Source organism: Barbus barbus (assembly GCF_936440315.1).
Source record: "Barbus barbus genome assembly, chromosome: 45".
In the NCBI taxonomy this organism is placed as follows: Eukaryota; Metazoa; Chordata; class Actinopteri; order Cypriniformes; family Cyprinidae; genus Barbus; species Barbus barbus.
In genome coordinates this window covers 13,799,838-13,825,058 of record NC_136723.1, presented here as the reverse complement: position 1 = coordinate 13,825,058, position 25,221 = coordinate 13,799,838, and the positions used below count along the sequence as shown (strand labels likewise).

The window sequence follows — 25,221 nt, the reverse complement described above, 5'->3', positions numbered from 1 at the left end:
TACAAAACAAGATACTCCGAACAATCCTCTGACATGATCCGTGATGCCATTAAAAATAAACTGTCCACTTGTTCCTTACACTGGGATCATTCTGATATCTGTACAAAGATGCGAACGAGCATTTTAAACCAAGCGCGTCAAAGCGAATGTTCTTTCATTCCATTTGTCCAACTGACTACAGGCTCAAGCACATCAGTTTTGAAATGCTAATAACTTTTGAACCGTAAGCCACAAAATTTAAATTCTAAATTTCTTTCCTCTAAATCCTTGGCTCAAGCCGAGTCGAATCCAGTCCAAAATTCAAAAATCGTAAGGTTTAGTTTTTTGGCTATCTTCAATTATTTGTTAAACCTACTTTGTCGAACACATCCTAGAAGGTTCATTCAATTCTCAACAAAATTGGCTCAGATCATCTACAGACCACGGAGGCAAAAAGTTATGGAATTCTCGAATACCACACTAACGAATTCGCCGAAAAGCACACAAAAATGGAGCTGAGCTTATATCTCCGCAAGGGTTTGACAGATTGAGACAAAACTTGGTGTGTCTTATAACAAGCATGACCTGAGGCGACATGCAGTGTATCGGCGCTGTGCCACCTAGTGGTCAGGAGATATGAAAAATGCATATTTTTGCTTATAACTTGTGAATGGTTTGGCCAAAAATCATAACCATATCCAATTTTCCCATATCAGCCATTTTGGCCGTCGGCCATGTTGAATTTTGTCATAAAATGCTATATTTTACGAACGCATTTGCATATCTTTACGAAACTCGGTATGCTTCTTCAGCACCATGCCCTGATGGTACTCAAAAAGGCCACCTCGTGGTCAAAATTTATAATTAAATTTCTAAAAATGCTAATAACATTTGCTTACATTAGTTTATTGTAATGAAACTCATGTTGATAGATTCCTTGGTTCATGCCAAGAAAATCGATACCAATTTTGCCATAATTGGATGAACTTCCTGTCCGCCATTTTGATTCATGTTGAAAATCTACTTTTTCGAACTCCTCCTAGACCGTTATTCCGATTTTCACCAAATTTGACTCTGATCATCTTCAGACCATGGTGACGAAAAGTTATGGATTTTGTGTCAATATATGAAACGGGTTTTGTTTAGCGCGTCAATGAATTTGCTTGAAAGATGCCAAACTGCATCTAAGGCTGTATCTCAGCGAAACTTTGACATATTCCCACCAAAATGATTGCCTCTTCAAGATTAATCGCTTTTTGTATTCCCCAATTGTAAGTCGCTTTGGATAAAAGCATCTGCCAAATGACTAAATGTAGAATGTAAATGTAAAATGTGTATGTGACATTGTCACCTCACACTGACCACGTCACGTCAGTTTGGTAACAGCGCCACCTATTGGTCAAGAGTAATAAACCATTCATTAATTATTAATAATGAAATTTACAAAAATGCAAATAACTTTTGATTGCATTAGCCTATTGCAATGAAGGTCTCTAATTGGTCTCAAATTATTCCTTGGGTCATGCTGACAACACACATACCAATTATGTCATAGTAAGCCAAACTTTCCACCATTTTGATTTATGTTGAAAACCTACTTTTCCGAACTCCTCCTAGGCCGTTGGTCCGATTTTCACCAAAATCGAATCATATCATCTTCAGACCATGCTGACAAAAAGTTATGGATTTCGTGTTGATAGACAAAACCGTTTTCACATACCACAACAACGAATTTGAGACATAATGCCAAAGTGACACTTGAGGCCGTATCTCTGCAATGCTTTGGCATATTGACACCAAACTTTGTGTGTGCCATTGTCACCTCACACAGAACACACCACATCGATTTGATGACGGTGCCACCTGTTGGTCAAAAGTGAAAAGTCATTCAATCATATTACTAGTAGTTTTAAATTATTTTTCAGCCATTTGGACTACAATAATCTTAAAATGCCTTCAATTACTAATTTCTGCAGTTGTTCTGATGCTCCGTGCTATGCTTAGCTGATGTGCTTGGCCCCATCATTGCTGCTTGCAGCTATATTTTCTATTTGCTTTTGATGCCAAATGCAAGTGTTGCATCGCATAATCAAGGCAAGTGTCAGCCGTTAGGTGACTGGATGCCAGTGGCCGGGGCTTGCTCTGGAGGCAGTGTTTATGCAAATATTTGTACCCAATTCACTTTATCTTGCACCTCAGATCCAACAAGTCATTTTTGGAGCTTGATTGAATAAATATTTTGTTTATAATGATGAGGATGTTTTAACCTATGAAACTTGCAGGATGTTTTAATGGTACAAAGACCTCTAATGTGCCAAAAGATCAAGGCCAATTTGATTTCTCATGTCATGACCCCTTTAAGAATCCGATACCACATCTGATCTCAATCTACTGATTTAAACACTCTGATCGCAATATTGTTCAATTTAAATTGTTAACATTATAACAGGGCCTCAAACAAGGTGAAATCCAAGTCCAATTATAACAAATTATTCTAATTGACTGTTTGGAGGGGGGGAAAGGGTAAATTACAAGAACTTGGCTGGAAACTTGCTTACTTCTCCAAAGTACTAAATTGCAGAAACCAATGCTCGGCCAGCCCACTGCAAGTGTACAGTTCCTTAACCTGTTTTTATACCTGTACTAAAAGAGTTACCCTCAAATGTCTGTGCCATTAAACTGGATTGTATTTAGCTAGCTTGACACTGTAGCAATCTTAAACTAACTTGCCCAGCAAGATTCTCTTAAAACGGCTTAACCATATCAGCTTAACTTGTAGTGAAACAGAAGATTAACTGTAGAAGTGCTTTGTAGCAATAATGAGAATGGGCTCTATGCACGGTCGCTTCCGCGTTTTTTCTTCAGGACCCTTACTTACATCCGGTGCTGTGCCAGAAGCCATTGTTCTTAATGAAGAGCTTTCAAAATGACCGAAGAGAAGATGAATTTTTTGTTTACAAGAACTTCCCTGGATAATTGTAAATGCTGTCCAGCGCATTGCGAGTCTGCCAGCTATCACACCAAAATGGAGAAAGGCATTTTAAAGAGTTTCAAGTTGCATCGACAACATTAGGGTGAGTATTGTGCTATAGTTCTCTAGCAAATCTAGCTAATAAGGCTGGATAACGCTGAATGACTTTTGTGCCGATTTGACCAGCACTTAAATAGAGATTAGCTTTAAACGCCATTGACCTTAAAGCTGCAGTCCGTAAGTTTTGCCTCTTTGTCACCATCTCTGTTTGAAAACGTGGAATTGCAGCTACTTGTGGAATTATCTTCCCTGCATGGGATGTGCTCCAGGACGGATGAATCTAATGTTTTGAGGTGAATGTGTTGCTGTCAATCATCGCACCAGTGTGGCTGTTTACTGTACTTCGCAATCACAGATTCTAGGTCTTGGACGTCTTGGAATATATGACCCAAATAAGAATTGTCATCGTATATTGCCATCTGAACAATTAAGTAACAAGTTTGCCATGCTTGTTCTGGCCAACTGAGGAAAAAACATTTCAATAAATCGCGCTAACAATGGTGATTTAATCTAATGATTGGTTAATTTATATCACATCAAACCATGCAAATTATTATTATTGTTATACTTTATTCTCAAATTATTAATTTTAACAACATCAGCATTGCGTGACTATGAGTATAGTGTGTATTAGCATGTAGATTTCAATTTCTGTAAAGTCTAATCTAATTGTCACGCCATTCGAATTTCATATTAATAAATTCTTTTAACCCAAAAAGCAAATTATGCTCCCTTCGAACTGGTTTTCTTTAAAATACAAATCTTGTGTAATAAGGCTATGTGTAATCAGAAGCACATTTAAAATTGGAATATAAATTCATTTCATTCACATGTGTTTCATAAACACATAATCCTTTCTGGATTACAATCTGCCATCAAAATGATTTATTTAATGAAGTTCCTAAACGTAAATTAGGGAGGAGCGAGCCCATCTAATCTTTCAACCAACAGCCAGAGTATATAAGCAGCTGCTTACCTCTCTCCAGTCTCAGCTGTTCCAGCATCCCTCCACCTCCCCAATCTCCACCTTGTTCTTAGGTACCTTGCCCCTTGTAATCACCTTATATCAAGTCCCTGGGGGTATATCAGAGTTCGAGTTGAAGCTGCTTCATCGAGCCCCTCATCAGTGGACAGCAAGCCAAATAAATTTACTCTATTTCCTAATGATTATATGGGCAAACAAACTCGTTAAATTATTCTAGCTGCTGTGAGAAACGGCTAAACGATCCGCCACCTGCAGGATCCTCACATGCTTAGCCTAGTAGCCGGGACAACTTCTTTGTGTTTACAGACATGACGTAATGACGCAGTGTCATGCTCAAATTTCCTGCAAAAACCTACCCGTACCACTCAAATAAGAAAATATTATTATAAAATAACTGTTGTGAATAAGGCTAAATTAATGCGATAGTTTTCAACACTGGCTGGTTATGTACTTGCTCAAATATTGATTTTGTATAATTTTTAACCAAAAAAATTACGGACTGCAGTTTTAAGTTTCATGACCCCTAAGAGATGGTAGCAATAACAGAAGAGCTTCCGGGAAGTTAATCCACGTTTGTTTGCATTTGTCATGTGGCTCTGATAGGTGTTTGCTGTGATGAACGTCTTCACTTGTTATAAAACATTTTAAATACAGTACCTATTTTTAGATTGCCATCAATTGTAAAGCACCTTAATTCTGACGGTTTATACTTATATTTACAGTTATTTTATAATCTGTACCCTGAAGCTTGAATTGATTGTTTACATTTAATGTAGCAGTTGTCCAGGGACCCCTAACACAAACATGGTGAAGCTGTTCAGTAAAAAAGCAAACAAGATCAGAAAAGGTTAAGGGATAGGGACATCCTTTTAAATATTACTGAATACACAGTTTATTGTGTTTGTAATATTATATAGATTTTTAATTATTCATAATTCCATTCAAAATATATGTTCATTTACAATGTAACAATTTAAAAAGCAACTGAAAGTAATTCAAAATGCATCTGAATTTAATTCAATATGTAACCCAATTTAATTATCTGCACAGATTGTTCCTCCTGTACATAACTGCACTGAAATGGAGCAGAGTTGGCACAAACCTAGAACAATGGTAAGTGTAAGAGAATTATCAAATACTTTATTGAATGACGTATATAAATAATAAAGTTTGATTAATAATATTAACATGCCCCATTGCTATGCCTAGAGAGTCAGGCTAGGGCCTGTTAGTGGGATGGTGGTCTTGTTTGCAAGACTGAAAGAAAAACTCAAGGGTAAGGTAGGAGTAGACTGTAAATGTATCACAGTCTAATATTGTTACATTATCTTTTCATATCTTGCTATATTCATAATATATAACATGCCAATATATGTTTAGGCCTTGCAGAAAAAAGACAAAACACAATCATAGTGGAATTATGGTACTGTTCATAATGTATGCCACATTTTTTATGGTCAATTTACCCTATACCTTTGTTTTTGTTTTTTGTTCCTCAGGAGAACGCAGCGAGCTGCCTGACCAATCTGTCCTTCGAGTGGCAGAAGTGTTTAAAAAAAAAGACTATAACACTATCATATTTATTTAGTATTTTACATGACCATTATACTGTATCAAAGTTACTTATTACATGGTATCAATATTTATTATATTTACATGTTTAGATTACACTGGTGAGCGAGAAACAGTATTGAAGTTATATATATATTTATATTTACATTTACATTACATTCAATTTACATTTTATATAACAGTACAAATAAAAACACATTAATTAAAGTACATTGTGTAAGGCCAGATCTCTCTGTGGAAGACCGCTGAAAGGTGGACCATGAAGAGGAAGAACTCATCAATGGGCTGCAGAGACTGACACTGTCAAAATACATTTTAAATAATTATGATACATATCACGCATGTGTGCATCAAGAGAGAAAAATAAATATAAATAACATTTATTTTCTATCTCTGTCCCAAACAATACAATATCAATATTTACCATTGCATTGCATGTTATTCCAAATTCACTCCTCGTTATAGATGTCCCTTGCTCTGGGTCACACGAACCATGTTGTGGCATGCAGGTTCACCAAGTCTCCAAAAGTCCATTGGGTGCAAATCACAAATCTAGATGCGATGCGAGATATGTTTTCAGAATATACATACCACAAAATCGAATAACAATGCAAGTTAGTTTGTCTACACTGAACCAGAAGGTTAAATTTAAAAATGTATGGTTGTAATGTATTGACATGCAAGTACTTATTTTTTTATTTCGGCCCAGACCCACAAAAGAGGTTTTAAATAAACAGGCAACCACAGCGACCCTATTCACAGGCATTCAATGTGCTCAGTAATATACTAAATTATTAGGTCTTACCTAATGTAGAACCACTTATCGCGATTTTCTTCATTCAGGGGATGTTGCTAGGACAAACCAGAACACAGCAATAGCTGGACAAACCACCTTCACGGGTGTTTAAACTTTATGGAACTCTTCGTTAAATAAGTTTTGTATTATATTTATGTGGTATTCTTACTGTGGTTCTATCAATACAATTTATAAATATTAGTTTATATTAATTGTTCACTGACAAAAGATGGAGACTGGTAATGCACTCACGCTATGGCTGAATACAGACCGGAAGCTTTTAAGTGGCCTGAGGTTTAACCGGAAATGTATAGGCTACGTCCCATGCATAGAGCCCATTCCTCAAGGAAAGCTAAAGTGTATTTGTGATGCATTCTAAATTATGTTCTGAAACATTTTGGAATGCAACAATATTTAAAGGATTAGTTCACCCAAAAATGAAAATTCTGTCATTAATTACTCACCCTCATGTTGTTTCAAACCTGTAAGACCTTAATTCATCTTCGGAACACAAATTAAGATATTTTTGATGGAATCTGAGAGCTCTCAGACCCTCCATAGACAGCAAGGGTCCTTACACGATCAAGGTCCAGAAATGTAGGAAGAAGATCGGTAAAATAATCCATGTGACATCAGGGGTTTAACCGTAATTTTTACGAAGCTACGAGAATATTTTTTGTACAAAATAATGGCTTTATTCAAAAGTTCGTCTCCTCTACGTCTGCATAGCACCGTTTTGGATTATATCCGCTGGACGGAAACTGTGTACACTCTTCTGTGTCAGCCGCACGGCCATGGATACGTCTTCTACGTATATTTATGCTTTGATTTGAATGAAAACAGTGCATCCGGTATGCGGCTTACACAGAAGAGCGTATGCAGTTTCCGTCTAGCGGATATTCTCCAAAATGGCGCTAGGGTGACGCAGAGGAAAATTACAGTTGAACCCCTGATGTCACATGGATTATTTTACCGATCTTCTTGCTACGTTTCTGGACCTTAATCGTGTAAGGACCCTTGCTGTCTATGGAGGGTCTGAAAGCTCTCAGATTCCATCAAAAATACCTTAATTTGTGTTACGAAGATGAACGGAGGTCTTACGGGTTTGGAACAACATGAGGGTAAGTAATTAACGACAGAATTTTCATTTTTGGGTGAACTATCCGTTTAAGGTTCTTGTGTTCGCATACTTGCATAGAGTAGGTTTTTGGACATAAAATGCTTGATTACAATGTATTACAATAAGAACACATTTCTTTACATTTCTCAATAAGAGTTATAATGTTTTGTTTCTAGTCAGTCAACTGTAATTTCTTCCAAGTGAACAAAATCTTATTTACTCTGCAAGGTATGCATGTGGTACATGCAAAAGACGGAAAGTCATCTAATCAACATGCAAACCCTCATATCTTAAGTCACTGAACAAATTACAAAATAAATCAGACAATGTGAATCAGACAGATAAATCTTCATAAGCAGCCATGCAAATTCCTCAAGTGCACATAATGTCCCTCAGGAACTCTCATGTACTCCATGTTTGCACGTGTTTTTCTTCTCAGGTGAGATCGCTGTTTTGAGCTCAGAACCTCTTCTGTAGCGTTGAGCTGATGTGCAGTGAGCAGAGTTTATGATTGGTTACCTTGGAAACACATACTGTACTCTTTAGGTGTGGAGAGAGAGAGAGAAATGAGGATGGCGTGATGGAGAGGGAAGGTGGGGGAGGGGCTGCACAGGGAAAAGCAAAAAAAAAAGGAAAAGAAATGAAAGCAGACTGGTTGGTAGAAGGGGGTTGGGCTATCTTCTCTCAACACCACTCTCTACCTCTTTCACTGTCTCTCCCTCTATTTCTCTCTCTCTCTTTCTGTTTTCTCGTACAATTCCTTCCCTTTCTTTGTCTGCTGAAGGAGAAGGCTGGAGAGGAGGGTGCAAATGTGAGAGAAACCGAGAGAGTGTGTTGAGAGAGAGGGGTAAGAAAGGACGAGACAGAATGGACTAGGCACACTCGCCTTTTTGACAATAGAAGCTCACTTCACTTCCTGTCTTTCAGTGGCATTTCGTGAGTAAATCTTCTCACTCCTTTTGTCTGATTGTGAGTGTGTGTGTGTGCATGAGTGCGCGTTTTGTCAGAGCTGTCATTTGGTACTTTTAAAGGAAAAGGTGAAACATTTAAAGGTGCATTGCGCTCATGCAGTGGGCAAACAGGAAGCAGTGCCCTTCTCTTCCTCTCTGACTTGCAAGGTAAGAACGCTTCTGCATCTCAGGAGAGAAACACTCATCTCTCCCCTCCAATGCCACTTAAATACCGGCCCCTCCGGCTCACTTTTTCTGTCTTTGTGCTCCATGTGGTTTCTTTTCCTTTTCTTTGTGCAATAATGTGACTGACTGTGAATGTTTTGCAATAAATCCCATGCAAGTCTCTACAACTTGTAAATTGTGAAGTTAGCTGTAGAGAAGATCCTTCTGTACATAATGTGTGTGTGTGTGTGTATGTATGTGTAATACAATAGCAAGCCAGTCTCTACTGAATACTTTTGTACAGGAAGTATGGTTATTATAGCTGGCGATCTTGATCTCTGCCATTATGGCTCAACACAGATCTAATAAAAGGCACCGCCTCGGTATGTGTGTGTCTGCACTGAATCCCCACGAGCAGTATCACCCATAACTCTCTCTGCACAAGAGAGATTTCCTCAGTTTGTTATCTGCAGAAGAATACCCACATGCACGCATTATGTTACCCTCCTGTGGGGCCCCATGGTCACCTGTCGTCCCTGTTGGCCCAATTGCATTAGCAGCACCTGCAAATGAAGATGGAATGATAAGAGAGAAGAGAAACAGAGACGGAAGCATTGGCATAACTCCAAGAGTCGTAAAAGAATTGAAAATAGTTGAATGTGTAATGTATATATCTGCTTAACTTTTAGATCTCCTGCAAACTTCCAAGTGTGTTATACAGAGAGTTTTGCATTTAAAGGAAGGGTGCACAGAAAAATGATAATTTAGACATAATTCACTGGAACTGGAATGGTTTTCAGTTCTCTGTGGAACACAAAAAATAATACATTTTGGAGAATCACGTTCTTTTACAGATATTGAAAGCTTACAGTATATAGACAAGGGGAGTTCAGAAAGTGACAAAAAAGGGTCATAGAAGTACTGTAAGTGGTATATACAGTACTATATGGCTATTATGTCTTCTTAAAGCATAGAGTATGATGAATTGAATGTGAATTTCAGTTCATCTTCAATGAAAATATCACTCTTCATCTCTCAAATCTCATTTGCACTTGTGCATATTTAAAAGTCTTGTAAAGAAGCTTTCAGCCAGACTTGTTGTCATTGACACCAAAATCCATTGATTCGACAGGGATGAGTGATATTTGAGATATGCAATAGTGAAAAATAACTTGAGTTCCTCTCACTAAAGACTACTTCTGTGAAGACTTTCACAGAAGACTATTTAGGTGGCTTTACAGGAGACTTGTAATGTAGTGCAAAAGCCATACGGAACAGTTAATGATCTTACTCAAAGTCATTTGCAATTGTGCATCTTCAAACTTGCATTCAGCACAACCAATTTTCATTTTTGGGTCCACTGTTCCTTTAAGGCAGGAGTTGAGAGTGTATGTGTGCATATGTGTGAGTGTGTTTCAAAAGAAGAATTCTATGAGTCTTCATTTTCTCACAAGCTTACCTTACATCAAAGTTATTTTCTATCAAAGTAGTTTGTCCCTAGCTGCCCTATGTTTAATGACCTAAATTCGCTACCTAAAGTGTCCGGCCTGTTACAACACACACTCTTGATCTGATATAAACCTCATATGTGAGAGCGAGTCTCTGTTTATTTAGAGTAATCTGAGATATGTGTACATGTCAATATCTGCCTCTCAGATTGGATATCAACTCATAAACCCACCGACTATGACCCCAACAGCTGCAATAGCATGTCAAGTTTTTAACGACTTGTAAGCGTCAATGGCACCACTACCTAAGCATGAAAGAACAAGACAGAGAGACAGAAATACTCTCTCAGAAAGTGTGGCTGATCATTTGACAGCATAGTAGAGAATCACATTCATGCGGTTACACCAAGGGTCCCACATTAGCAAATATCATCTGTTTTAAACAGTTTTATGCAAATAAAAGACGTCTTACTGATTCGGGTTACGAAACTAAATGTCGTTCTGCGACTGAAACTGAAACTGATCAACTAAACCTCAAATTCTCATACGTAATATATGCCGTTTTAGATTGTTGTCTGTAACACCATCTGCATTTTGCTTTCGATTTAGAGACACACAACATATCTAATTTAGTTATTTAAACAGGAAACCCCTCGCAGTTCGTCCTAGCTGCTTTTGTTTACATCTGCAGTGTGCGTGGGTCTTTTCGCTGAATATTGAGTCTAAACTTCTCTCATATATCAGTCCATAACACAATCTCGCTGCTCCCGACAGCAGTGGCGCCCCTATCTTTCCCTTCCCACTCTTCCTCTCTCTTTCCGGTTGTTTGATTCCTGCTGTGGTTCCCCTCTGCTTTCATGAGATATCTGTTTCAGATGGACAGTCCGTAGACTCTTTGTTTTCAACTGGATTCCTGGCTTTACTGTTGAGTTTTGCGAAGATTTCGAGTCACCATAATCAATGTGGATTCTAGACTGTGTGGCTTTCTATAGAGTATCAAACTCTGTATGGGGGGTTTAAAAGGCTCATATCATTAAATTTTATGGAACTGGAACAGATCCAAATAATAATCATCCAAAATGACTTGTTGTAAAATTTCAGTTGTCAAAACCCGAGTTCATTCAATAGTTTATGAGGAAGTATACTATTATTCCAAGATACCAGAATAAGAAATGTTAATGAAAATGAGTTAAATGTAGGAAAGTCTGCCAAAGTTGTTGTTCTTTCTGGCGTAGCATTTCCTTCTGAATCCCAACATTAGGAAAAAATGGAATAAGTTTATTTTTAACAAGATCCCTAAACATTTCAGTCCGATTATAACAGTTCATGCTGCAAATTTAGTATCTGTAAATGTTTTTTATGTTTCACAATGTAATGTAGGCTGTTATTAAGAAACAAGGACGCACTAACTAAATAAGTCATCACAGCATACCTGCTGTTACTAATTTCTTATGCAAAAAGTCAGTTTACATAAGAGTCCTAAAGGCACAACAGCAAAAATGACCTGTTTAATTCAGCCAGAGAGTACAATATTGACTAAATACATACATATACTAAAACTATGAGTGTTTTTGGTGCAAAAAAACTTGATTAATATTATAAGTATGCGTCAGAGAAAATAAAATATGATATGACCCCTGTAGAACTATGATACAAAAGCAGAATCACTGTGGTTACTGATATGGACTCGATTAAATTAAGAAGAGCAAGATATGAGATAAAAATAAATTTAAGTCGAACATTGCTGGACAGCCTTAGGCCCATTATTTTCTAATGCAATTCCTGCTTAATCTAAGTGCATGTGTGTGAAACTGGAGAGACTCATAAAAGCTTATAGGAAGAGGAAGATGCGTGAGTGGAAGCTCTTCGGATGATTCTCCAACTGTCTGTCTGCATCGCAGCTCATTTGAATGTAATGCAAAAAGCTGTACTCATCCATGTGATGTTAGACTCTTTACTCATGCATCCAAATGAGGCCTGATAACAACCACAATCACAATTGAACCACTTGAAAACATTCATGTAGGGAAGACGTTTCAGACTCGTTTGTAAAAGTGAGATATTTTTCAGCAGTCTGTGTATATGAGGTCACAACCACAACTGCACAACAGTGTCACATCTTTACAGGAAGTTAGAACCACTTCCTTTCCAACGGAACAGTTTGCTGTGTTTCCATGGCTACCTATATTAGCAGCATGTCATAAAAATGCTGGCATACATACACAACCACACTTCAGTGCACGTCAGTCTTGCATCATTGTGTTTTGTATCCTCGCTGGTGAAGGCACGCTGTGAGAGTCTGGTTTGGACTGAACAGGTGTGATGTACCTGGATAGGTTTGTGTAATCTGATATAACTCAACCTGTTTGACAGTGCATTGTTGGTCTGCTTTAAATTTGATTACAATAGGACAGGACGCTTACATGAACGCTGGCAAATAAAAAGGACATTTCACAGAGGTGCTTTTCGAAGCTCGGGAGACTTAATGTACTTCTCAGTTAAGAGTCGTTGAAGTATCAGCTTTGTCTCAGATATTTATCCTAAATTTCCTTACAATCAGAAAAGATAAAAACAAATGAGACAATAGTAGACATGCAGTGAGCAATGTCCTGGCTCTTCCAAGCTTTATAATGGCAGTGAATCGTGATCGATATTTTGACACAAAATAAAGTGCATCCATCCATCATAAGTTCTTCACACAGCTCCAGGGAGTTAATAAAGGCCTTCTGAAGTGAAGCGATGCATTTGTTTTAGAAAAATATCCATATTTACTTTACTTTACTTTTACTTTTACTTTTGTCATTTAGCAGACGCTTTTGTCCAAAGCGACTTACAAATAAGAAAAAGTAACTAAAACTAAAAAGTTACAACTCTATAAATACTATCTACCCACATATTTAAGAAAATAAATTTAAACCTTTATAAACCATAATCTCTAACTTCCACTAACTGACATACATGGCTTCACAAGAGAGGCCTTTATTAACTCCCTGGAGCCATGTGGAGCACTTTTTATGTTGGATGGATGCACTTTTTGGGGCTCCAAAATCTTGACTCCCATTCACTGCCATTATAAGCTTGGAAGAGCCAGGACATTTTTTTAATTCAACTCTGATTGTATTTGGCTGAAAGAAGAAAGTCATATACTTAGGATGGCTACAGGGTAGGTAAATCATGGGATAATTTTCATTTTTGGGTGAACTATTCCTTTAAAGTCAGGATGAACGGAAGTAGTGACAGATCTTTTCTTCCATATTGCGATGAACATTTAAGTGAAACAAATTATCGGAAGAAAAAATGGAATGTCGATTGTAAGAAAGGGGTGGGGGTTAAGTGGACTAAATGATTGGAGAAGTCCAGCATCCATCACATACATAAGAGAAAATTCGACTTTAATCTAAATCAAGCATTTATATGAATTATTCAGTCACATGACTTTCACATGACGCAGTCACATGACATCTAGGAATGTAAACATCAGTAAATGTGTTTCCTTTGTAGTTTGGGCGAATGTTTTCTTACTGTGAAAAAGAACAACCTCAAGTGAGCGTACATGTTTTTGCCCCTTTTTTTTTAACTAATTAATTTTTATTTTTTTTTACAGTCCAGCATTTTTTATGCAATACTGGAAAATGTGCATTACAATATGGATTAAAACATGCCTATTGTTCAGATCTCTTTTAAAGTTCTAGAGAATGTGCATGGGACATTTCTAGGCAGAAATCTCCATGTGTTCTCCATTTAATCTCTTTGCTGTTTATGAGAAACAAGAGCTCTCAACATAATAGATGGTCTATGGCAATGTGTGTGTGTGTGTGTGTGTGAGAGAGAGAGATACGAGTGAGAAAGAAACCTACAAATGCTTTTCATTTATTATACCTGTACATCTAGCAAATGTGTCAAAGTTCAAGCGTGTGTTTTCAACTGAGTATGTGTTAAATGCGCTATTATGAGATGCAGATAAGAGGTGAAACACCCTTTAACAAACACAAAGAACCTGCACTTGCTCTGTCCTGACCTGAACCAGAACGCACAACTGGAGTTTTACAGTATTAGAGCTGAGCTATTCATGGACCAAAAAGAGCACAAATGGCCTCCTTTAACCTCACACATGCTCGCACACTTGTTACGCTTCTTCCTATGATAAAGGACAGTTGGTGTGGGTGGGGTGGAGCGTGGGGGGCAGAGATAAGACGAGCAGGAGCCTGTGGATTGCTGCATATGCTTTGGGTTGAACTTGTTCCAGCGTTGCACGTTTGATCTGTTGCCTCTGTCAAATCTAGAGGAAGTGTCAGTCAGGTGCTAGAAAATCTTCAAATGTGTGTGGGCGACATGGAGATCACAATGAGATGTATTTCTTTGACAGTTAAGGAGGTTGTGTTATGTTATGCAGCACATTATTCATTGTAGCCACAAATATGCTATAGAGTTAGCATACTTGTGGCTACCATGGAGCCATGTTGTCTTTTCTCTCAGGAAACGGATACTGACCATCATTTACAAAAGCACATCCTGAAGATTTCCTGTCTGCTGTCCCCTCCCTCACTTGATTTCCGTCTGTCTTTATGTGTCTAACTTCCTGTGCAATGACTGTTGCTATTGCTTAGACTAAACATTTGTCAGATCCCTAACCCTAAGTATTGTAATTAAACCAACTTGTCCTGCATCGTTTGATAGGGACTTGAATGATACCTGTTGGACAGTTACAATGGATGGAAAATCCCATAGATTTACATTGAAGGACAATCCACTCGACTAATGTTCTTCTAAAAATATCACAAAACATTACTCTTATCATGTGATATTATGAAAGAATGCTTTATTCATTCTTGTTATATCTTTTCTCTCTTTTTTTCATTCAGAAAAGCTCAAATTGAAAGCGAGGGAAAGTGTAGTGATCTCTGTTGAGATCTGCATTGGTGGGTTTCTCAGACTCCTCAGTGCGGTGAGTATTCACAGGACGCTTTCTTCTCTCCAGAACAAGGTACATCACGAGTGAACAGCTACAGTAATTGCTTTTGTATGTGCGTGTGTTTGTCTTGCCTCAGGCTTAATGTATCACATAGCAGAGCAGTATTCTGGACGAAACTCATGGGACTCCTTCCCCACTTCTGGGCCGAATCGAGCACCATGGGCCCCAGGCAGCAACCGGCACTGGGCACCTCCATCCAGGTCATCCATCCTCCACACACATTTAGAAGCGTAGCATCCGTTAATTGAACACTGTTTTATTGTGCATATCTTACCGCTGTTAAATCATCAGTTATTCTGTTTTCAGGTGCAGTGGAGGGAACTATCAATCCCCATCCCAAAACTACACAGCAGGAAGAAGCTACCCAAATAAAGCTTATAGCCACAGGTCAGTCGTTCTTTTGTGCTCTAATAGTACTGAAATCCCAATTTGCATCCTACACTTGTACTGCACTGGTAATGGTCAATACAGTCACTGCTTGACTAGTACCCTTGTATGATGTGTATTTTTAGCACATACATTATAAGTTAGTGAATCAATGTATTATAACTATGTACATTTTTATATTTTTATTTTCATGTTATATTTTACAATAAAAATGTAATAAAATAATTATTTTACAGTTCGAATGTAATAATATTTAATATTTATAACAGAAATTAATTAAATGTATACTATAAAAACTATCGTTTTTTTATACATTTGCTGTATATATTATATAAATAATAACTTGAATTAAAAATGTATATATTAGTGTTTTTTACCACTTTTTATACCTCTACTTGTTACTATTTATGTTGCTAGTATGTTACTACCATGCCATCCAGGTGTTTTAATGTACGTTTTCAATGTACAGTGATTTAACACGATATTGCATGATATATGTTACAGATAATATGCAAATTTGCCATGTTAACACTGCTGGGTAACATTCATGATAGTATACCTCTTTATTTACAAACAGACCACCAGGTTTCAGCAGGGACAGGCCCCACACACACCCCAGAGACAGAGGCATCGGAAAAGAGCAAAGGGCCCCGAGGGGCTGCGGACCAACACAGAGCCAGCACCATAATCCAGTGCGCCCCACCCTAAACTACAGCTCTGGGTGTGGAGGACACCTCTCTAGCAGCAACAATCACAGCAGCCAACCACACTGGGTGAGGGCATCCAAAATTCTAGAGATACAGTGCTATCAAAGATGAGCTAAACACAAAAGAACTCTTAATATCCTGAATGACTTGATGCTATTTCCTGTTTCAGTATGGGGGTCCACATGAGCAGCAGCGTTCCACTGGACGTCCCCCACAGACCCAGGGAGACAAATGGACACAGTCAACTCAGTCCAGGACATTCCAAGGGCCCTCTTTCAAACGTCCAGCACCTTCTCACAATATGTCACCATCCCCTTCACGAGACGACTGTCCCAGCAAGAGGAGCAGGAGCATCAGCTCACATCAGGTCAGTCATGTTCTTTTCTTTGTTGAAAATGAATGTGCAAAAGACAACTACTGTTTACATGTACGATTTTGATTTTATTTTATTTTTCTGTTAGTTTTTGGTTATAAAGTGAAATGTCAGTCAAAAAGATTTGGTCAAAGAGCGGCAGTAGTCCTCAAGCACCATCTGCTGGTCAGAATGAGAACGTCCCTAAGTGATAATGCATGACTCTCGATCAATTCTGCAGAATTTCCACCTGAGAGAGAAATATTTCATCAACCGTCCCCCTCCATCACATCCACCTCGGCCATGGAGCCCAGCATACAAAAGTTCAATGCCCTGGAGCCTGTCTGAGAAGAGGTCCTCACCCTCTCGATTTCAGGTAGACCAGTAGTCTCAGCTGTATTTTTTGAGTAATTGATTTTCTGTATATGCCTGGAAGGAAGGTTTATAACTCTATACACTTTATAACTTCAATACACATTAACAGGCCTAATCACATACTTCTTTGCTTTAAATATGTAATTAACTATTATATACTGTGTATTGCTCACGATCATCCTTCTTACACTTATTTAAAAGGAGTCCAGTCATTCCATCACGAGAGATCAAAGACCACATTCCATCCCATCACCACCCACCAGTGCTCCAAGCCAGGGCCTCCACAGCAAGAAACCCACCAAACAGGGGCAACCCCATCATCCGGTCCGAGATCATCCAGGCCCCCATCCCCGTGGGGCCAAAGTGGGCTGGGATAGCCCATCACCAGCAAACCTCACCAGTGTGCCTTACAGTCAGCAGCACCAGCTCCCTCCACCACAGAGGCACACCGGCCCCTTCAGCAGCCCAGCCACCTCAGTACCTCCGCCCAGACACAACACAGCACAGCCTGGCTGGAAAACACAGAGCCGCTTGGGAAAACATGGCAGTATTGTGAGTAAATGAAGAAAGAATTTTCTTTTCTGGGTCAACTATTCCTTTCAATATAATGCCCAGTGTTCAAAGAACTAGTCTCAGCCTCAGACAACACACCCACAGACTGTATAAGTGGGCGTTCTTGGCCAGAATAAGCTCCAAGACTTATTATCAGTAGTCAAAAGTCTGGCAACACAAGGCTATCAATTAAATATCAAGTCCATATAAATTATCAGTAAAAGCCAAACATTACATTTCAGAAAGCAATTCACATATATCGAGCTGCACTTTTGTTTTAGTATAAACTTATGAAATGTTTGGGCATTTGTTTCTCTACAGGAGATGGTTCGTACCACCTCTGGCCTGGAATCTCAAGAATCTATGGATGGGGACAGAAAACGGCCAAGCGCATCTAAACATATTAGCCGCCAACGGAGTCCCATCCAGTCATACAGCAGTGTAGAGGGTAGAGTTACAGATTGTTCAGAATGGAGGAGCCCAGAGACTGGGTTAAAGAAACACAATCAGAGAGACTCAGTCTCCCCTTCTGAACCCAGCACGCAAACCTCAGACAGAGGTCAGAGAGGACAGAAGTCAGAAATGAAAAAGAGCAAACACTCTAAACACCAGACTGGATTCAAATCCACCCACAAGAGCTCCCTCAGCAAGCTGGACACTGAACTCTTGAAACACATTCAGGCCAAGAGGAGGCACAAGGAGCGTTCAAGGAGGAAGGAGAAAAAGAAGGAAGGAGAGTTGTTAGATACAAGAGAACAGATGGAGAAAAAAATGGAGGACAGGAAAAAGAAAAAGATGAGGGATGGAAGAAAGGGGCATGATAAGAAGAACATACACCAAAATGGCCGACAGTTGGGACAGATAACAAGAAGAGCAAAGGAGGAGAGGAAAAAAGGAATGCATGAAGACAGGATGAGTGAGACGCCTTCGAAATCAGCATCTCCCAATTTAGGAAGATTGTATCCCAGTGATTCTGAACATCTCCTGGATGACTTACTGTTTGAGCCACTTCATCTCTATCACAGAGAGGAAGAGTTCTCTCGACATACTTCAGGGTTCATCCCAACTTCTACATCTGCTCCTGTGAGTAATAACCATTGTTCTCCATGCCAATCAACCCCTGAAGCCAATACTAAAGCCTTAGAGGTTGACGACCAATCAGAATCTTCTGAGCCTGAACATGTAGACACTAGCGATGATGATAGTGTAGAGGCCCATGATGTTAACAGGTCCAAACTTACTCTTACGAGTTGTGAGGAAGAACCCATCAGAGGCAAAGAGGGTGTTTTAGGGCTACATAGTGCCCCAGACCTCCTCCCTGCTCACTGCACCTATAGTGAGGAGCTCCTAAGGCTGGACCCACCAACAAGCCCACCTGTTCTGAGCTGGCAGGGCTCGCCAGTGTCGGACTTAGGTGATGATGATGAGGAAGGTAAAGAGGGAGATATGATTGGAGTTCTGAGGAGGCCCGTGCTACAACCGAGTCCAACACACTCATCTCCACTAAGAGACCCAGTGGAGATCAACGCTGGAGTCAACTATTACCATAATGACCTGGCCAAATTGTACGGCCTTTTTGAGTCCTCTAAAGCAATGGACACTGAGGAAGAAGATGAAGAAAAGAGAGAAGGAGAGCAGAAAGATAGTAGTCCTGATGCATCAAACAGCTCTGAGCCCAACAAACCACACTTGCACCAAATGGACACATTCAAATCAGCAACCTCAGCAATGGGCAGTCATAGATACACTTACAGGGGTGGGCCATTTGGTCGGCCACCCCCTAGTGCATTAATTGGGGTGAAATACTCATCATCTCTGTCCTTGGGTCCTGAGATCCACCCTCCAGACCAGCATAGTCCACCTGCCACATCTCCAATCACAGAAATCCCAGATCAGGTCACACCACCACTGATCCAGCCTGCAGAGAAGGACAAAGAGAGTGAAACAGAGGAAGAAAGAATGCAAACTAATGCAAAAGAGGAAGAAATAGAAGAAGAAAGCAAGAAAACGGAGGTGCAGAAGATGGATGAACAAATGGAGATCAAAGTAGCTGAATCAGCTAAAGACCCAACCTGCACTTCACTGGAAGAGAAGGAACCTGTAATGTCTCCCGCCACCCTGCAGGCTAAACTAGTACAAAGCTGCGAGCTACTGCTCAATCAAAACTCCAGTCCTCTGTCAAAGGCTATGAAAGTCAGCGGGTCCACATCTACTAAGAGAGAAAAGGAACAAGATAGGGCCAGACAGAAAGATCAAGTGAGGTCTCCAAGAAAAGCTGGTCGGAAAGTAAAAGGAGAAGATCCCGAAAAGAGTAATGGAGGAGAGAATAAAAAGCAAAAAGTGAAGGATGAGACCGAGACAAAGGATTCATCTTCTGAAGGTTTAAATGAGCACTTGGTGGAAATCAAGAACAAACAGGTTGTCCCAGAAAACCAAAACATTGTCTTGAAATATGGAGAAACAGAATCTAAAGAAGTCAAGAGAGGAAAAGAGACAAACGTTACAAAAGAGACCATGAAAGAAGACACACTAAAGGCTGATGCATCTGCCACAGCAGCTACATCTGACACAACCAACACACAAACCTCTGTTAATGTGACACCCTCCAGCAGGGCTCTGCTGCTGGCCCGGGTCAATCTCCTTAATCTGCAGGAGTTGTCTAAAATTCCTTTGAAAGAACTGAAGATCCGTTTGGTCAGGGTTGAGAGCGGAGGTCAGCAGAATTTCATTGCCTCAGAGATGGAGCTGAAGACCATGCCACTCAATGCCACCAACATCAAAAATAGCGCAGCTGAGGTCATACAAGCCTGCCAGTAAGTTCACATCTGACTGTAAACATCAGATTCTGATGTACTTAATAGTTATTAGCGGTGCTTGCTGAGGCTAAATGGCTATAACGCTAAAGGTTAAATTCCATGGTCTGACATTGAAGGCACCCGATCCATATCTAAAAACAGAATCTAATAAGAGTTGAAGGTGCGCTCTTTTAACTTGGGCCAGTAATCAACCACCTAGCGACCACCCAGAACACCTTAGCAATGCATACCATAGTGCTAAACGAACCACTTGGGAACCACACGGCAGTAACCCTAGCATCATAACAGTGTTTAATGCTCTAAGATTATTATTATGACTTTAATGGGGAACATGAACCATGCCTCTTACTTTAGTTTTATTCTGTTCTTCCTTTCTCTGCATTTACACATACACCCTTTCTGTTTCTGTGACAGAGGGGCAAACATCAAGAGCAAGTTTCGGGAGTCATACCTGCTTCCAGCGTTTTCCGTGAAACCCGACCTGTCCACTGAGACTCCTATTCCCAGAGAGAAACTGAACCCTCCAACACCGAGCATTTATGTGAGTTGAGGCCAATCAGTTCATAAGGCTTAAGGTTTAATAAAGTACTGTAATTTAGTAATCATATGCTCTGTCAGACATTAGTTTATATGGATACATTAGAGGTCTTTATCGTTGCTGTAATGATAAACAATAGCATTTAAGTTGCCTGTTTGATGCCTGTTATTTTGACTTTGTGTCTGTTTTTATATTTGTAGCTAGAGAGTAAAAGAGATGCCTTTTCTCCGGTACTGCTGCAATTCTGCACAGACCCTAAAAATGCTGTGACTGTCATCAGAGGACTGGCTGGATCCCTCCGTCTCAGTAAGAAAATACAATATCACACACACACACATTATGTCTACATTAATACGAAAACATTTAAAAACGTTTTCCAAAAGTTTCCCTATCCACACTGAAATGTCAAGAAACACTAAAATCATTTTATTGCACACACATAAAATGTAATACAATTTGGTGAGATATACAGTAATATAAGAAGATATACAATAGTTCAAAAGTTCTCATACTATTATTCTGCCATGGTCAGTTTATTAGCAAAAAATTCCATCACTTACGGGTGTGTCTAGTGCGCACTCCATTATTCCATGTATGATCTAAAATGCAATTGTCCTCATGTTTTGCTGCAGGGCAGCAGTTGTGGGTTAATTTTCTCTGATCTTAGCTGGAATGTAATATGAACAGAAATAGTGCAAAGTAACATCTATCCTACCATTTGCAACACTATGAAAGTGAATATCATATATTAGGCACATACCACTGTAAACATAGATATCTATCATCATTTCAATAGGTGTCATATGACTAAACATGTCATCGTTTTGGCAGGACAAAAACGCTGTCTCATTATGGACGAAAGTCAAAAAACTAAGAGAAAAGGATGCTTTTCAAATGTTTCTGGTTTAGTGTGACATTGTTGTCTTTCTGGTAGATCTGGGTCTGTTCTCCACTAAGTCCCTGGTGGAGGCCAACTCGGAGCATGCGGTGGAGGTGAGGACTCAGGTGCAGCAGCCAGCAGACGAGAACTGGAACAATTCAGGATCCGCCCAGACCTGGCCCTGTGAAAGCAGCCGATCTCACACCACCATCGCTAAATATGCACAGTACCAAGCATCCAGTTTCCAGGAGAGCTTACAGGTAGAAATTGTTACCAATGAGTGCTTCAGTGGGATCAGAAATCAACTCTATCTCACGCTTAACTGGAGTTACATCTAAGTCTCAACGGGACACACTCTGGTGACAGCATAACAGTCTGCCTCACCCTGTAAAGTCAAATTAAATGAAATAAAAAAATATTACGTGAAATGTCCCTTCTCCTCCCTCTCAGGACAAGGGTATTGCAGTTTGATGATGCTGAGGGTCCAGGCAATCACCTGGAAGTTTTAGGTACACAGTGACACACACACTCAAAATGAAATTGAAGAAAGTGAAAGTTATTTCTATTTTTAGGAAGAAAAAGACAGTGAAGATGAAGATGAAGAAGACAAATCAGAGGAAAAAACTGTGACAAAATCCAACTCCCAAGGAAACACTGAGACGTCTACCATCACATCCAGGTAAAGTTAAAAAATAATGTTTAAACTATCATATAACAATACATATAGATTGCTATTACCAGGGCCAGATTGAATCTTATTTTTTGTTTTTTGTTTTTTTAAATGCTATCTCTGAAATTTTTATTTTTTAACAGCTTGGAGCAGAAAACCATTGGAAAAATCATTAAATTTGGAACCAACATTGACTTATCAGACCCAAAACGGTGAGAGATGTTCACTTTGATATGACTGTGACATTATTTGTCAATCATCCATAAAATAATGTTGGACAGGGAGACTACGGGGGTCATCCGCAACAGAATTCCTTATTCTATAATATAGGTCTCGTTGCTTCCAGTTCAGGTTTTTTGTATGTGGAGCTGTTTAACTCAAGATGCCTTCCAAGGAGATACCAAAGATGATATTATTATTATTATTTAGTCATTTAGTAGACGCTTTTATCCAAAGCGACTTACAAATAAGGACAACAGAAGCAATCGATTGTAGTATTAAAACTACTAAAAACAGATCCAAAACTAAAAGATAAAACTTTATAAATACTACCTATACACATGTTAAAAATAAAGAAATTAAATAAAAATGACAAATGCATACAACAAAATTTCAAAACTTAACATTTAAATGAAAAACAAAAAAATAAAGCTAAAAACAATCCAAAATGTTAAAGAACAAAAGGTATAGGAGTATAATAATGATTCTAACAACACTAAGCCAAACACCAAAAAAACAACAACTATATATATGTACTGTATATGTACAACCACACATACATACATACATATATATAAATTCAATATATCATTTAATTTCCATTTATTTTGTTGAAGTATTAAAATAACTCAAATTAAATAAAACTAAAACTTAATAAAAGACCTATATAGACATAATAAATTCAGACATTATTTAACTAAAATTAAAATGGATAACAAATACAAATCACGACAGTATAGTTTATCAGTAATTCTAAGAAATAACACTACCAAACATACATGCTAAAAACAACAACTTACTTACACATAGTAAGAAATGGTTATAAAAACTGAAACAGAAGTGAAACATATGGAAGTTCTAAGCGGCCATGCATTATTATAATTTTTCTGTCTTGTTTTCTCGTGATCTCGACATAACAAAAGTTGTTTTGTCGTTATCACGACTTAATTTTCTCTGTGTATTCGGCATGAGAAAATGCTATAGAAGCAGCATCATCGCTGCATCATGGATGATCGTTTCGCTCAAACTGAAGTAGCTCTGTGTCTGTCAGTGATTGACGACTTACACATAAGTGTTCGACACTTGAGAAAGAGGCTGTCGGGTCTGCAACTTTATCGTCGAAGACAATATAGCGACCCTGATTTTCTCACGATAGCTACAATTACGAGATCACGAGAAAATTAAGTCGTGATAACGACAAAACAACTTTCGTTATGTCGAGATCACGAGAAAATTCAGTCGTGATAACGACAAAACAACTTTCGTTATGTCGAGATCACGAGAAAATTCAGTCGTGATAACGACAAAACAACTTTCGTTATGTCGAGATCATGAGAAAATTCAGTCGTGATAACGACAAAACAACTTTCGTTATGTCGAGATCACGAGACAATTCAGTCGTGATAACGACAAAACAACTTTCGTTATGTCGAGATCACGAGAAAATTAAGTCGTGATAACGACAAAACAACTTTCGTTATGTCGAGATCACGAGAAAATTCAGTCGTGATAACGACAAAACAACTTTCGTTATGTCGAGATCACGAGAAAATTCAGTCGTGATAACGACAAAACAACTTTCGTTATGTCGAGATCACGAGAAAATTCAGTCGTGATAACGACAAAACAACTTTCGTTATGTCGAGATCACGAGAAAATTAAGTCGTGATAACGACAAAACAACTTTCGTTATGTCGAGATCACGAGAAAATTCAGTCGTGATAACGACAAAACAACTTTCGCTATGTCGAGATCACGAGAAAATTAAGTCGTGATAACGACAAAAGAACTTTCGTTATGTCGTGATCACGAGAAAACAAGACAGAAAATTTATAATAATGCATGGCCGCTTAGAACTTCCGTACTTCCGTAGAAACAAGTAGTAGCAAAGAGGAGAAATAAAAAGCGATACTTATATCTTTTGCCGGTGTCCCAGCCCAGTGGAGTCGCACCGAAGAGTCAACAACAACTAGCTAGATTAGCTGATTACCTTAAAAGTCCATAGATATTGCCATCAGTTCGTACTGCTATTAACGCTTCCTCCAACAAGTGATGAGACCTGTTTTCTGGTTTGGTCGGGTGACATTCGATATATACCCCATTCATTGGGCTTTCATGAGTGTCAGTACTTGCATTGGTGTGAGTAAAGGACTGTGGGGTCTTGTCTTCAGGTGGAAGCTGCAGCTGCAGGAGCTGTTGAAGTTGCCTGCGTTCATGCGTGTGTCCTCCAGCGCGAACATGCTGAGTCACGTTGGCCACACTATACTGGGCATGAACACAGTCCAGCTTTATATGAAGGTCCCTGGCAGCCGTACACCAGGTCAGTGTACACACACACACAAGGTATTTGTGTATTTGAGTCTTCTCTAACTCTCACTAACTATCTTTGATTTGAAAAAAAAGACATTATTGAATTAATTTAAGTTGTTTTCCTTGTGGGTTTTTTTTTTTTGTCAGGTTTTTCTACCTTTCAGAAGTTTGGTATCCTTCATAATACCATAACTTTTCACACTCTCTCTAACACACAATATTGTCGTAGAGAAACATGTTTAATTTAATAGTTTTTTTTAAAAAATAGGCTTCATTATCATCATACAAAATGTAATGATATTTTTAACATATGACCTGGACATGTTTAAAATAAAGCAAAAAAAAAAAAAAGAAAGGTCACAAATCTTAAGTCTGACGTAGTTATTTATATATTTGT

At 38.8% G+C, this 25,221-nt stretch overlaps 1 protein-coding gene across 2 annotated transcripts in view; it reads left to right on the top strand.

The window, feature by feature from the left end:
• kdm6bb (lysine (K)-specific demethylase 6B, b) overlaps positions 1-25,221 on the top strand; it is a 36,175-nt gene that overhangs the window by 6,804 nt on the left and 4,150 nt on the right. Inside the window, exons 4-17 of one of the 2 annotated variants that reach the window (XM_079408610.1) lie at positions 14,909-14,991; positions 15,095-15,218; positions 15,325-15,405; positions 15,983-16,178; positions 16,282-16,479; positions 16,706-16,840; positions 17,041-17,391; positions 17,713-20,204; positions 20,622-20,748; positions 20,946-21,051; positions 21,680-21,885; positions 22,198-22,304; positions 22,439-22,507; positions 24,686-24,834. In XM_079408610.1, the coding sequence (XP_079264736.1) occupies positions 15,100-15,218; positions 15,325-15,405; positions 15,983-16,178; positions 16,282-16,479; positions 16,706-16,840; positions 17,041-17,391; positions 17,713-20,204; positions 20,622-20,748; positions 20,946-21,051; positions 21,680-21,885; positions 22,198-22,304; positions 22,439-22,507; positions 24,686-24,834 (4,336 nt within the window). In that variant the 5' untranslated portion in view covers positions 14,909-14,991; positions 15,095-15,099. Of the gene's footprint in view, positions 1-8,033; positions 8,420-14,908; positions 14,992-15,094; positions 15,219-15,324; positions 15,406-15,982; positions 16,179-16,281; positions 16,480-16,705; positions 16,841-17,040; positions 17,392-17,712; positions 20,205-20,621; positions 20,749-20,945; positions 21,052-21,679; positions 22,305-22,438; positions 22,508-24,685; positions 24,835-25,221 lie in introns of those variants that run through there. The other variant, XM_079408611.1, reaches the window with a different exon arrangement.